General features: G+C 42.3%; 1 protein-coding gene across 1 annotated transcript; it reads left to right on the top strand.

The window, feature by feature from the left end:
• The first annotated feature begins 234 nt into the window (after positions 1–234).
• On the top strand, positions 235–12,274 carry LOC139665915 (dysbindin-like). The gene is made up of 4 exons (XM_071544960.1): positions 235–277; positions 9,723–9,872; positions 10,344–10,493; positions 11,292–12,274. Exons 1-4 carry the CDS (start codon positions 235–237, stop codon positions 11,585–11,587), a joined length of 639 nt encoding a protein of 212 aa, XP_071401061.1. The 3' UTR covers positions 11,588–12,274.
• The last annotated feature ends 1,873 nt before the right edge of the window (positions 12,275–14,147 follow it).

Here is a 14,147-nt window from a genome sequence, read left to right as displayed (position 1 = left end):
AAAGGCAGAACAGAGTAGAGGAAAGAGAAGGGGAAGAGGGGAGGGAGATAAAGGGGTAGAGTGAAGGTGCTATCTTAGATATTCTTGGTGCCAAAGTCCAGAGATGCAATGATTAGATGACCAGCCGCTACACGCCAGCGTCCTGTCCTGGAGCCCTGACAGGAGGGGAAGAGACAAATCTACATACTCATCTGAACACTAACACTCTACCGCCGGTCCCACAGCGATTGGATCATGTCGTCTACTGGGTCAACCAACCACAACAAACGTCTGGCATGTAAGTAACACACAGTGTATGATGTGCCAATCCCTTTCTCTGTCTCTGTAATGAGTTGATATGAATATGAAGTTGAGAACAAAGTGATATTCAGCAGTCAACAAATTGCACTGTAACTTTCTTACTGTACAGTAAATTACTGTGTTTTACTGTAACACTTTGCTTACTTTTCTCTCAGTTCTGAGCAGTAATTGACTCGCATTGACTTTAAGAGGACAACAATGTTCTACAGAAGTCACCGCAAGTTTTAATGGACTACTACTGCATGTCCTGGGCAATAAAGTTTCAGTACAAGATTGTGCAGAAGGGATTAAAAACCTGGTTCTGTACTGAATCAGCACTACATATATCATGACTCATCTCTCAGGCACTTGGACCATCATATTTCACCTCTTCATAAGGCCTGTCTGATTTTGGCATCAGTATCAGATAACAGTCTGGTTTTGGGTGGATGTTCTTGAACATATAGCCATGCATAGCAGTTACATAACAATTTTGTGCAGACTATGTTGCAGAAAACTATCCCCCAAGGATTAGTTTATCCCTTGGTCAGTGGAAAACATGAAAATAGAAATGTTCAGTTTATCTTTTTACTAATTGATCCATTGGTGAACCAAACCTCATAAGCAACTATAGTACATATCTTCTTTATTACCAACCCACCAAACTCAAAGCAATAACATAAACAGGTTATCTCTTATTAACCACATTAGCCTGACATCACTGATGGTGGTGTGACACTGTGCACGCAGATGTGGTCTAATTACACAGAGTGAAGGGATAACTACCACTTATTACTACTGTCTCACTGTCTCACTGAGCTAAGAGGAAGGTCTTTACTTAGTCACAGGATGGACATGTTAACTGGTACCTGCCTGCCAGAGGAACACTGGCTGGCTTTCTAATTGAGCAGCTGACCTCACGTGCAGCTGAGAAATAATATGTATGGGTTTTAGTAGTTATTTAGTAGTAGATTAGTTTAGTTTAGTTTAGTAGTGTGTCAAGAGAACAGTCTATAGTACTCACAACAGCACATTAATATATGAGAATATGTTAGTGTTTGTGTGTATGTGTGTGTGCAACTATCAGTATGTCAATGTGTTTAGAGGTAGCAGTATGTGTGAGCTCTGTGGAGACCTGGCTACTGAAAGGCCTGTTTTGATCGACTTTAATAGGCAGCAGTGGGCAAGGCTGGAGGTCATCTATGCATTTAGCCCAGACTGGAGTGCCTTAATGGCTTTGGGAATGGGAATGGGAATGGCCCTGGGAATACAGAATCCGGTCAGAGACTTTACCTCTCTCCGCCTTCGTTCTAGAGAGCGGGTGGCCAGAGAGAGCCAAGCACAGCTAGGGATCATAGGGACTTGAAGATGACAGCGAACAGATGAAACGCATGTAGACACCCAGACAGAGAGGGGTGGACAGAATCATAAGAGAAAGGAGCGGTTGATCCCATGTCTGTTTACATCATCCGTTTCTGGCTCCACACCCCTGTGATGTATAGTATTCTTTCCTATTGGCTTCAGGTGGGAGGCTCTGCAGCGTGAAATGTGATGATGATGGCGGCGGTGGGATTACAACTGACCAGTGAGGCTCTACTGTATTCATACTCTGCTGTGTGTGATAATATATGGTTTTGTGTTTATGGAGGTGTGTGTGTGTGTGTGTGTGAGTGTACGTGTGTGTGTGTGTGTGTGTGTGTGTGTGTGTGTGTGTGTGTAGCTGTTGTGGTGCAGTGATCTCACTCATGAATGATTTATGCTGGATGGACTGCTGTGGCTGAGAGGCGAGAACAGGAGAGGGATTGGTTCGGTAAATAATAGCAGTAATACCTAAAGATGATGTGGCTGCAGACTTCTGAGAGCTGGGCGACACTATCATTGGCCCCCAGGGGGAATTAGGAGCTGCAGGAAAGGAGGGTGAAAGGGAGGAGGGCGGGGGTGAATGGGCTGTTAACTGTCAGAGTGATTGACTGGCCATACATTCTACTCGCTTTTTCTTCTCCGTCTGTCTAACTCTCTCTCTCTCTCTCCCTCTCTCTCTCTGTCTCTCTCTCTCTCTGTCTCACACACGCACACAAACACACACCCACTCACTCTGTTACAAAAGGAAAGATGATCATGGGATTTCTTGCCACTTGCCACAAGGGGATTGAATGGTACACCATGTGACAGTCTGTTTCAATAGGAACATTTGTTCTCTGCCTCCTATGCAGTTCCCCCAGACTCTAGATCTACAGTAATGCTGCATCATCACAATGACATGGCAGGGCTAATGGAGCGTGTATTTACGGTCGGATGTTTTCTTCACTTGGAATGCTCTCTACTGCCCACGTCTCCCCAAAAAAAGATGCTGATAAGGGAGTTAAAACGGAGTGAGGCAGAGAGAAACAAATGCACAGCGTGTGCTGCAAAAAAAACAACCCGAGACACTGACATGTAATTTGTCTTACATGTATGGGCTGGGGAATAAAAAGACAAGCAGTGACTGTGGATAGGAAAGATGGAGAAAAGAGAGAGTAGAGGAGGGATCAGACCATGGATGAATAGCCACTGGATGAAAGGTAATCATGTGCTTCAGCTTCTCCGGTCACCTCTGGCCTCACACCCCCAACCCCCCACCCCCATCCACCACCTACCCCCCACCCACCCCCATCCCCCCTCCACATGCTGGGGCTGGTAGGTTCCTGGACATCCCACTGATAATCTGATCAGCATGGATCAGAGCACAGTGTGCAGAAAGCGAGAGCGTGCTGAACAATACGAGTGAACATAAATGGCAATGCAAGACCAAGAAAAGGCGGCAGGAGAAGCAATCAGGATGGCTGAGCAAATGTGTACTACAAAGAGGACAAAGCACAAAGGAAGGCAAACAAAAAATGAAAGGAAAGCAAAGGAAACAAGAAAGAAAGCTTTTTTTTTTTTCAATACAGCCAGTGAGATGATTTCTTGCCCTTGTGTGTTTGCCTCAACATACAGCAAATACACAAAAAATGCATGACATGACTGCAGCCTTGTATTTATCTGTTTGAGTAAACCTTAGCAGAGGCAATCAGACCTGGTAAAGCCTTTCCCTCAAATCTCTGACACTACAGTCACACCAGGCATAATGCACAGTAAGTCACAGGCTCAGGTTGCATAACACCACTGTCTCTTTTCTTACACTGACAGTTCTTTCTTTCTTTCTTAATTTCTTTCTTCCTTCCTTTTTCACTCGCAAACACAACACACACACACACACACTGTACACGCACACAAACACGCAATCACATATCATTAAGCTGCACAGTCACGCTGCATTGTAGGGGTCTAATAGTGTAGGGTCTGCTGTTGAAGGATTGCGCCAGCATTACATAAGAGCAAGCTCTAGGTAATTACGGTGCAGTGTGGGACTAGATGAGGCAGGGATTGCAGGGTAGGAGGCATGAACCCTGTTGCGTATCACGAGTGTCATGGAATGTCAGAAGTCATCTGGTCAGATCAAGCGGACATAAACACAGGATAACTTAACTGGTCTACGAAGAAATCAAACAGCTGTGTGTCTTTCTCCACCCACAGTGAAGTTCTATCTTCAAAGTCTATCCATACAATGGATTCAATTCAAAGGAGTAGTTGTTGCCTTTCTTGAGAGACAGCTAGTGAGTTCAGGGTGTGTGATTTCAGTCACTGAACAGAGTATTCAGTGTTGGCTGTACAGTGAGTCGTGTGCAGACAAGCCTCGGTACCAGACTTCAAATCTGCTGGTGCTGTATTTTGCCCTGATATATGTCTAAGGCTGCTGACACTGCACCAAAATACATCATGGCTTGGTTACAGTAACAGTGTTGCTGACTGATGCTACTGCATAACTGTGTACAGGGCAGGGCAAGAGAAAAAGCCGCTCTTAAGGATTTTTCCTTCGTAGAGTCACACTTTGTAGATTCGATTTGATATTAGTATTACCCTACACATAATATGAAGAGCATGTATCTCTAAGAAAATTCTGTGAGTTACAGTGTTTTTCATGTTTTGTCTAGAAGGGGCATCTTGCCTAACCTGATGAGAAAGATTCCCCTGACCAGAGGCAAAAAGCTCCCAGGGAGAATATTGGCCAAATGAATGTTTGAGTCATTTTCATCTCTTCTCAGTTTATTCTAAATATCTTTACAAGCTCTAAGTATCCTAAATGTTTTATAAACTCTAAGAATCCTATTTTTCATAAATTGAATCTAATTTCATCAATAGTTGTTACAGTAATGCCTTAGTCTTTAGCCTAGATAGCAAGTGATTGTGTAATAATGCACCAGAAAAGTTCTTTAAAGACTTTAACCTTAAAATATACATCATTTTAATGCATTTCAATCTTGTAACAAGTTCCCATTTCACATGCACTGTCTTATTTTCTTTTTAAAATCATCTAAATTGAATATAACATTATTATCTTACTGAATTTATTTTAAGTTCTGTGTGTGAAGCTACTAATAGATTTGTAATTAAATTGGAAAAAAAATACACTTCAACCTGAACAATGGGTTGCACTAAGGTGGTTATGATCACACATCCTCAATTAGCTTATTTGATTGCAGAAATGGTATTGCTTTTAAACGCCTTTTTATCAATAACCAGTTCAATAAATCACCCTGGTGGAAACTGTTGTGTATTTCCCCTGTATAGTTTTCCTTCAAAGCTTCACAGACCTTCTGCATACTTTCTGCTACTGGCAGTATTTTGTAAGCACAGTTGTTAGCGGCATATTGTGAACTGTTGCATAAGACGGCTTCATGTCAGAGAGGTACGTGACATATTTCTAGGCATGAATGCTGCAGGGACTGTAGACATATCCTCCCTTTTTCTGCCTCCTCTCATCCCCCTTTCAAAATTTTTCTCCCCTATTTTGATCTTTAATTCCCCCCCCCCCCTCCCTTTTTTATCTGCTATGTCTTTTATTATCACCAAGCCAACATTTCTCTAACAAAGCAACAGTAAGCCACCACATCTGTTCTCTGTTCCTTGACCTACCTAAATCCTTTTCATGTGACCTCTATTTCCAACCCTAGATTAGGCTAAAGCAGCAACATAGTTAGATTGGACTGGGTAGCCTTCTAGTGTTTAACACCCAGGACAGTCTATGTACAGCAGTCTTTGTGTGACTGTCTGGGCCTGTCGTTTACCACCATGCAGCTGATGAATGACAATGAGTTGAAACATTATATGCTGGTGAGTTCAACTATTAGCCCACCCATTACGCCTCAAGCTTAATAGCCCTTGCATGAACTAGTTTTGAACAGAATGTGGAGACATCAGTCACCCATTCACTGGAAGTCAGCAGGCATTCTCGCCCCTAATCATTATGCAATGATCGCTCATTTTCTCAAGATGTTTTTTTTTCTTTCTGTGGTTTAGCTCTGTGGGACCTTGTATGAGGAAGTCAACTTATGTAAGAAGTTAAGTTCAAATAACTTTTGAGCTTAGATAACAAACACAATGCATATGTGATAGAGAAAAACACTGTACTTGATGTACCAAACAACAATATAAGAACCGTTGGCGGTTAGTAACCCCTGTCAAGAGCTAGGGATTCCCCCTGGAGGCCATGAACACCATCTGTGCCTCAAACAGAGCATGGTAGTAACATAACCTTAGCCTCTTTGCATGGAGACCTCCTACACGTCTTCTACAGCAGGATGGTAGAAAACACAGAGGTTATCAGGATGAGTCAGCCTTCTACATACACTCACCGAGCACTTTATTAGGAACACTTGTACACTTGCTTATTCATGTAATTATCCATTCAGACAATCATGTGGCAGCAGTGCAATGCATAAGATCATGCAGATACAGGTCAGCAGCTTCAGATAATGTTCACATCAAGCATCAGAATGGGGAAAAAATTTGATCTCAGTGATCTTTGACCGTTGCATGGCTGTTGGTGCCAGACGGGCTGCTTTGAGTATTTCTGAAACTGCTGATCTCCTGGGATTTTCACGCACAACAGTCTCTAGAGGTTATACAGAATGGTGCGAAAAACAAAAAACATCCAGTGAGCGGCGGTTCTGCAGACGGAAACACCTTGTTGATGAGAGAGGTCAGAGGAGAATGGCTAGACTGGTTGGAGCTGACAGAAAGGCTTCAGTAACTCAGATAACCTCTTTACAACTGTGGTGAGCAGAAAAGCATCTCAGAATGCAACACGTCGAACCTTGAGGCAGATGTCACTTTGGTAGCCGGATGACACTGAGCTGAAAGCTGATACCTACCCAGTATTAGTAAGGTGTTCCTAATAAAGTGCTCGGTGAGTGTACATGTTGTTCTCCTACGTGGGAACAGACAGATGGAGACATGCAGCTGAGCCCGTGCGTGGGCTGCCTGTGTCTATTGGCCCTCTCGACTTGAGTAGTGGAATTTGAATTCTAGAGAATGAGAGAGAAAGAGAGAGGGGGGACTTAAAGGAGGGAGAGACCCATGGATTCGGTGGCTGAGGCCAGAGGGCAAAGCTGAGGTTTACATAAGCTGTGTAGTTTCATCATCATCACCATCATCATCAGACGGCTCTTCATTGCTGTAACTCCCCTATGCATCCCAGGCTTCTGTGTGCCCACTGCTGACGCAACCAGTGACTGGGACAGCATGCTGGGATGGTCATGGACACTCAACAACCTTCCTAATAAGCATGCCACTATCCCTTGCAGTGTATAGTAGACTACCATAAAACTTCCGATATTTTTTGGCAGGTCTATAGTACCTGGTATGCCTAAAAGTGACCGCTATTCTATAAGGAACTGTGCTTTAGTCCTATAGCCTAAAATATTACTGCTATAGGCAACTGATATCAGCAACTACTGCTATTACTACTACTTCTACCACTACTACTAGAACTATTACTACTACTAGTACTACTACTACTACAGTAGTAGTACTAGTAGTACAGAGAACTATCTGGTGATTAACAAACAGGATAGTGTATAGCGATCTGTGCAGTAGAGTTGTGTTTGTGTAGCTGTATCCATGGCAACGAGATAAACATGTCAGCGCGTTCCACTATATGCAACTATAGTAATATATTTTCGGATATTTTAGCACTTTAGCAGATTTTAGGCTATGAATATTGCATGAACTTAGACTCCTTTCTGGTAATTCTGCAATTTTTTTTTACCGACGTTTATTTATGCAAACACACAACACTCTCCAGCTATTGAGACCCGGTCTTTATTGGAGGTTTTATGTCACTGAATGTGCTCCCAGTTACTTTTAACAACCGGTGAATCATCAGCTGAAGAGACTGTGAAGCAGAGAGCGGTTTCCCGGCTCCAGAGACTGCTTGAATGACAGAATCAAGGGCTGTCAGGGTGCGTGACAGTGGACACAGACGCCTCCTGGGCCGTGAAGGAGGAGTGACTGACAGACTTTACACAAGCTGAGTCTATAGGGAGCCTGAGCTGTCTGATGGGGAGGATGTGCTGCCTTGTTTGTTTTCAAAAAGAACGAAAAAAAAAAAAAAACAAGAGTTCAAGAGGTCTGTGTACAGATGTGTCAAGTGAATCTTGTTCCTGTGTACGCTGGCTCCATCTCTTTGAATCAATGGGTGACATTACTTTTTGTGTCAGGTAATTTATGTGACACATATATCCACACACACACACACACACACACACACACACACACAAGCATGGATTCATAAGCACACACTGGTATACGCACACATCCTCACACTTACGTAGTCGTACACACAGATACACACATACAGTACAACCATAAAAAAACAGCGGTGACATGAGTCAGAGTGTCAGCTCATGGAGCCCAGTGGGAGAGCGCAGTGTGTGCTGAGGAGGACATAACACAGTTACACAACCACAGCTGGTTAGCTTGGCAGAGGTCAGTGCTGGAGGTGGGCCTGGGGAAAGATGCTCTCATCTTCCTTAACTTCCCTGACCCCCCTTCGTCCACCCCTCCACCCCCATCTCTCTCTGTCTGATTGTCACCACCTCCCTACTCATTTCATGCACATTTCTTCTATCATTTGATGTTTGATGATGTAGTACAAAATGTATTAACATAACTTACCTTCTTGGCTTGTTTCCCTGATAACCACAAAACCCCAGGATCATAAACATTTGAATCACACTCTCTGTGTGGTTTCAAGTGGTTGGTTTTCGCCCTCTGTTGGTCTGAGAAGTGTACTGGTGATGATCCAGTGTAGATTCCTGTTAAAGGACAACCAAGGCCTCAGGTTTAGACAATGTGCACTATGCATATGTGGCTCTTTAATCTGTCTACCCTATATGTGCATACCTTGAATGAGATTTGGGTGTGATTTGGGTTAAACGCACTGTACACTCTACTGTGTGTTTTATGGTGCTGACATTAAGAGTTGAGAATGGTTTGACCTGCATTTTATAATGTTTGATTGATTTGATGATTGTTCTCAAATTCTAAATAGAAATCAAGCGGGTCTGACGGTTAAAACTGAGTAAAAGATTGTCTTCTGATATACCAGACCTGCAGCCATGTAGAAACCCTAAATCCGATGTAATAGGTTGCTCTGATGCTCCTATGCAGTGCTGTCCCATGGATTCGATATCTCATAGCTTGGATACTATGGCCGAAGGAAATGTAACAGTTACAATTAGGCTACTTTAACCTGAAGTATAGCCCAAGAATTTGTACTATATGGAACGACTGCCAGCCCGTAAACACACTGCAAAAATGTCAATATCTCAGTCTTAAAGTGAATAATCCTAAAGAGCAGAATAAGACACTTACGTAAAAAAAAAGGAACCAAGTGAGATCATCTAACCCCATTTGCAGATTTTTCTTTTCATGAAGTTTCAGTTGTTGAGGTTTACTGCTGTTTGTTATATCTATTTTTCTTGGCAGAACTGAATGACTTGAATGAGTAATTCATGTGTCTATTTGCTTTCCCTTAAGTGAACTTGGGGAATTTCAGCAACCATATAGGCCTACAGCTAACTGTGGGAGTTGACTGGGCTTGTTACACATGACTTCACAACAATTATGACTTCTATCAAGAATATGTGTGATCTGAGAAAATGTGTCCATGGCACACACAGTTTGTAATGGTGATACTCAAGGATGGTGATACTGACAAGTTTTACCGATGAGGCCCATGTAAGAGTCTCATTTAGTCTCATATTGAGTCTTAAAATCTTCCTTTTTCTTTAACCAAGGGAAAAAGTGCCATAATTACTATTATTTCCAGTGTAATTTAACTTGTTGATAGATTTTCTAGGAACAAGAGTCACTACACTACTATCAAGAAAAAGCAACTTGATTCAAGAAAATTATTTAAACAAGTTGATTTGCATTGGGGAAAAAACTTCCTACTGGGATATTTTGTCAATTGTTTTAAGAAAAAAAATCATTTTAAGACTCAATACTAGACTAAATGGCTTGTTAAGGTGGATTTTTTTTTGTATGTTTATTTGTATGTGTCTTGTTTTGTTGGTCAGCGGAGACAGACAACTCTCAGAGGGTGCTGGACAATGACTGTGCCCAGCAGCTGAAGCTGAGAGAGAGACAACGCTTTTTTGAAGAGGTCTTCCAGCACGATGTCGACGTGTACCTGTCCTCTGCTCACCTGCAAATCGACTCCAGGAAACGTGAGTGACTCTATACCCATAAATGGTCATGCATAGCTGCCAGTTATCCATAAAGCCTGCTCATCTGAGGAGATTAAAGCTTCAAGCTAGAGTGAAGTGAGTGAAAAGTGGGTGTGGGGTTTTAAAGGTTAGAACTTGCTGATGGGCAAAAATTTCTTTGGAGGTTTCAGATCCCACTTTATTTCAAGGTCCGTTTTACTCTGTTAACAAACCATTTATAGGCTCAAAATACATTCCTAGCGTGTGTTTAATTGTTACAGCCTTTTTAGTAAACTAGTAATAGGGTGACAGTGACTCAGAAGAGGGCACCATAAATCAGATTTGGTCTACACATCATAGTTTAATGTATGCACCATGATGGCCAAAAGCACAGGCAACATTTGAATGCAATAGCTTTTTGATGTGAACCGCAAATAGTGGTGCTGCACTGTGTGTATTTATGCTTTATTCTATGCTCTACTGTACATGCAGCCCCTATGGGTAGCATCTCATCTATGGAGGTGAACGTGGACATGCTGGAGCAGATGGACCTGATGGACATCTCAGACCAGGAAGCCCTTGACGTCTTCCTCAACTCGGGCTCGGGAGCAGACGAGGGAGCGCTGGCATCCCCGCTGCCAGGTACACTGAGTTCCACGTCTCTCTTCCAGTCATGTTTCACCTGAGTTCACAAAAGCAGGCTCAAAATGATTTTGACACGTGCCTCAAAATGTATCACTAGTTTCAGAATGTTACAGTCATAGTTTTTATATGAATCATATGACACACACACAGCCTACAGGTACATTTTAGGCAGTTTTTCACATTGGTTAGACATTGTATGACAGTTTGGGTCAGAATGGTAAGAACTGTGGGTCTTTTGGGGTCTGCTGGGAATATGTGCCACTGCTTGAAACCAGCTTTTATAAAAAATGATTGGTAAAAACAATTATTGAAACCACATACTTGTGATTTCTGTATTTTACTTTAGGTGTTCTACCTAATGGAAAACCACATATAGCATAAGAAGATAGATATCTACTTACAAACAACTTTGATAGTAACAGTGCATAAACTTAGCACTTTGCCATTACATAACCAGATTTCACTTTCCTCACAAACACTGAATGGTCCAGCACTGGTGTCGGTAATTAGTGACTATCAAGTTTTCTATAAGACAAATACGTGATTCACTCACTACATGCATCAATTTGGAGCCACGATGACTAACTGTTACCAATAAAAACCAAAGGAGAGTGATTGACAGTTGCGGTTTTGGCCATTCATCAGTAGATTTTCAAGTTCTCACCACTACAAAATCCCCAGATTTGTGTATTGATGCCTTAATGATATTGCTACAGCCTAATCAAATAAGTGTTAAAGACAGAACAGGAATGGACACGCACTAATTGCTTCCTTCTACTCTCTTACTCTTGACAGAGGGAGAAGACGAGGACGAAGACGAGGAGGATGAGGATGCAGAGGTCGTCTACCGGGAGCGTGTGCCTTTAAAACGGCAAAGCGAAGAGCACGGGGGGTCAAAGTCTCGCATGTCCTCTACTTCATCGGGTTCCACTGACACAAGTGGGGGCGGAGCCGACACACCTGTGATCCAGTCGGATGACGAAGAAGTCCACGCCGACACACTGCTGCTGACCTCTGTTCCCCAGGCCAGGGACGAAGAGACAGAGGAAGAGGAGGAGGAGGAGAGATGCCTCGCAACTTCATCCTCATAAAGACTGCGTTTTACTCTATGTAGAAATACCCAGAGAGAGTAAAAAGGATCTGTCTCTCTCTGTCTCCGTATGCATTCCTTTCCCTCAGAGGAAATCCTCGCATGGTTGACCCGGTTGTGGTTTGCAGCGTCTTAATGCCTCTTATGATAATTTTCTTTATTTAGTATTTAGTACTAAAACCCCTGCAAACATACTGTAAGCACTACTGTCTGTTCCTCTTTGTAACTTTTGAACTTTGTATGTTTGTCTGGTTAACCACCTGCCATTGGTGTCTCAAGTCTCTTTACAGGCAGTAAAGAAAATGTTTCCAATGAACAGTTGATAGAATCTGCAGTATACCTGCATAATAAATGAGTCATCTCACTTACATGCACTCACAAGCAGTGGCTAAGGTAGAGGGACTGGATTTTCCACCTTGGTTTCTGTTATTGCCTCGGGGCCAGCTTCCCTCCTGCTCATTTTGTTTCTTTGAAACCCAAGCGCCAGACGGCCATGTTGGAGAGCCGTGTACTGTAAAGTCGTAAACTTAGTCGGCATTCCCCTCGTATGAGTTACACCAACACACTTCATCGATACACCCCAGCACCATCCTGCTCTGAGGGTAATATGGGTCATACCAAACTGTAGTCTGTTTGGTCTATTGTTTCAAGTTCAAATTTCGACTATTTTTCCCAATCGGCAACTAGTTCCGCAGCAAGTATTAAAAACAAGATTAATAAAAAACTTTGATTGACAAGCACAACAACCTGTCATTCCTCAGTGCGCCAAGTCAAGTCAAGTCAAGTCAACTTTATTTATGGAGTTTCAAGTGCTGTACAAGAACAAGTTCAGGTAAGGAGAATGCAAACAAAGAATATTAAGTAATTACAGTAATTATACACGCACACACACACACCCACACCCACACCCACACACATGCATACTTGGAAAGATGTAGGCACAATTAAAGGCCAACACAGTTTTCGAGTTTCAAACAAGTGGCATAAGACAAATCATCACCGTAACCATCGTCATTATCATCCTCATGCATCTTATCATCATAACATATCATATAATAATATCACATATCATATCATACATTGTTACTGACTGTGCCTGACACAGACCAAAATGTCAAGTCTAACAGCCAGCTCTTGACTCCTTAGTGGCTGAAAGAGCAATGTGACCCACAGTCTGACTGGACTGAGTTTACAGGTGCAGTAAAAGTATAGATACAATATGATTCTTATTCCTGTTTTGTTTTTTTATTTTCAGGACAGTAGAAGGCAGGGATGAGGCACAATGAGCAAAGCAAAACAGTAAACTCTGTCTCAAGGCCTTCAGTGGTCTAATTCCCTAACTGATGTTACTATTAATCTATTGTCATGTTTTCATGTGCTCATTATTTTCAATATCATGAATAGGACTGTGTTTGCAAATGCATGCCATTTTGTTCTTGTCAGTGGTCATGCTCTATATGTTTTCAATCACACAATTATGAACTGGACTATGCTGTTGGTGATGCCTGTACTTAGGCTTACTACAGATCAGAAATACTGTCTATGCATGAAATAATGTTGTAGCAATATACGTTGCTCCTATCCTCTATATGAGATGTAATTTGAAAGTTGTACATACATGGAGACTTGGAACATTGAGTGGTCCAGCTGACACAGATTTGTTTGTTCATTAATGTATTGTGTGTGTGTGTGTGTGTGTGTGTGTGTGTGTGGGTGGGTGTGGGGGAGGAGGGGGAGTGTTGACGGATATATTTCCTTTGAGAGTAATCAAGCATTAGTACCTAGAAGAATGTTGAGCATGTGGCAACTTTCAAAAGAGTATTTTGACAGCAGAAGATTTGATGTGTATAACTTCTCTCTTCCCCATTTGAACATCTTGCCATGAGTTAAATAAAACCGACAAAGTAAATTCCTGTATAGGCTGTAATCATGCTTTCCAGTGTCCACGACTGTATTTCCTCTTGATTTCTTTCCTGGTTCTGCTCATGCTGCCATTCCCTGCAGCAGTCTTGCCACCCTCGGAGGCCAAGTCTCCTTTTCTGTTGTTCCCAAAACTCAGTTTAACTCAGGTTTCAACAATGAAATGAGAGAAAATACGTGTTCTACAAGAGTTAAGTTTCCTTACAGCTGAGAGTTGATAAGATCTCTCTGTACTGCAGGTATCATCAAGTTGTTTCCGAAGCCCAGCATTGTGTGACTCTATAGGAGGAAAGGGATAAACTCCCCCACAGGGAACAGTAAAGTATCATATTTATAAAACTATGTATGGTATTTTCACTGAGTCTGGAGCTCTGAACCTGGAAGGCCTGGAAGCTGTGGTATGAGCACAGTGACTACAATTTAAAATATCACACACCAGGAACTGCTTTCAAAAAACAACAAACTTGCCTGTGTCAAGGGGTGGAGGAACCTTTAAATGCAGATATACGCAATTTGCCTACAGCTTAAACAAGTCTGGATCTTAGTGCCATCGTGTCATGACAGAACAAAAGAATTTCAAACTGATTTGGGTATAATTTACTAGGGCGTTGAGCTTTACATCTTGCCAAGAGCATACGTTA

The sequence above is a fragment of the Centroberyx affinis genome, unplaced genomic scaffold (genome assembly GCF_046629955.1).
Source record: "Centroberyx affinis isolate AG114_WGS23_722 - 3 ecotype Tasmania unplaced genomic scaffold, CSIRO-AGI_Caff_v1 ptg004734l_1, whole genome shotgun sequence".
Lineage (NCBI taxonomy): Eukaryota > Metazoa > Chordata > Actinopteri > Beryciformes > Berycidae > Centroberyx > Centroberyx affinis.
Note: the sequence above shows the minus strand (reverse complement) of the source record. Positions and strands in the feature narration are given on the sequence as shown.

Excerpts from the sequence above, each read along its gene's own strand:
- LOC139665915 (XM_071544960.1), top strand. The coding sequence starts at position 235 with ATGTCGTCTACTGGGTCAACCAACCACAACAAACGTCTGGCAT. Across the intron at positions 278-9,722 it reads CCACAACAAACGTCTGGCAT|CGGAGACAGACAACTCTCAG; the intron begins GTAAGTAACACA and ends TTTGTTGGTCAG. Across the intron at positions 10,494-11,291 it reads GCTGGCATCCCCGCTGCCAG|AGGGAGAAGACGAGGACGAA; the intron begins GTACACTGAGTT and ends TACTCTTGACAG.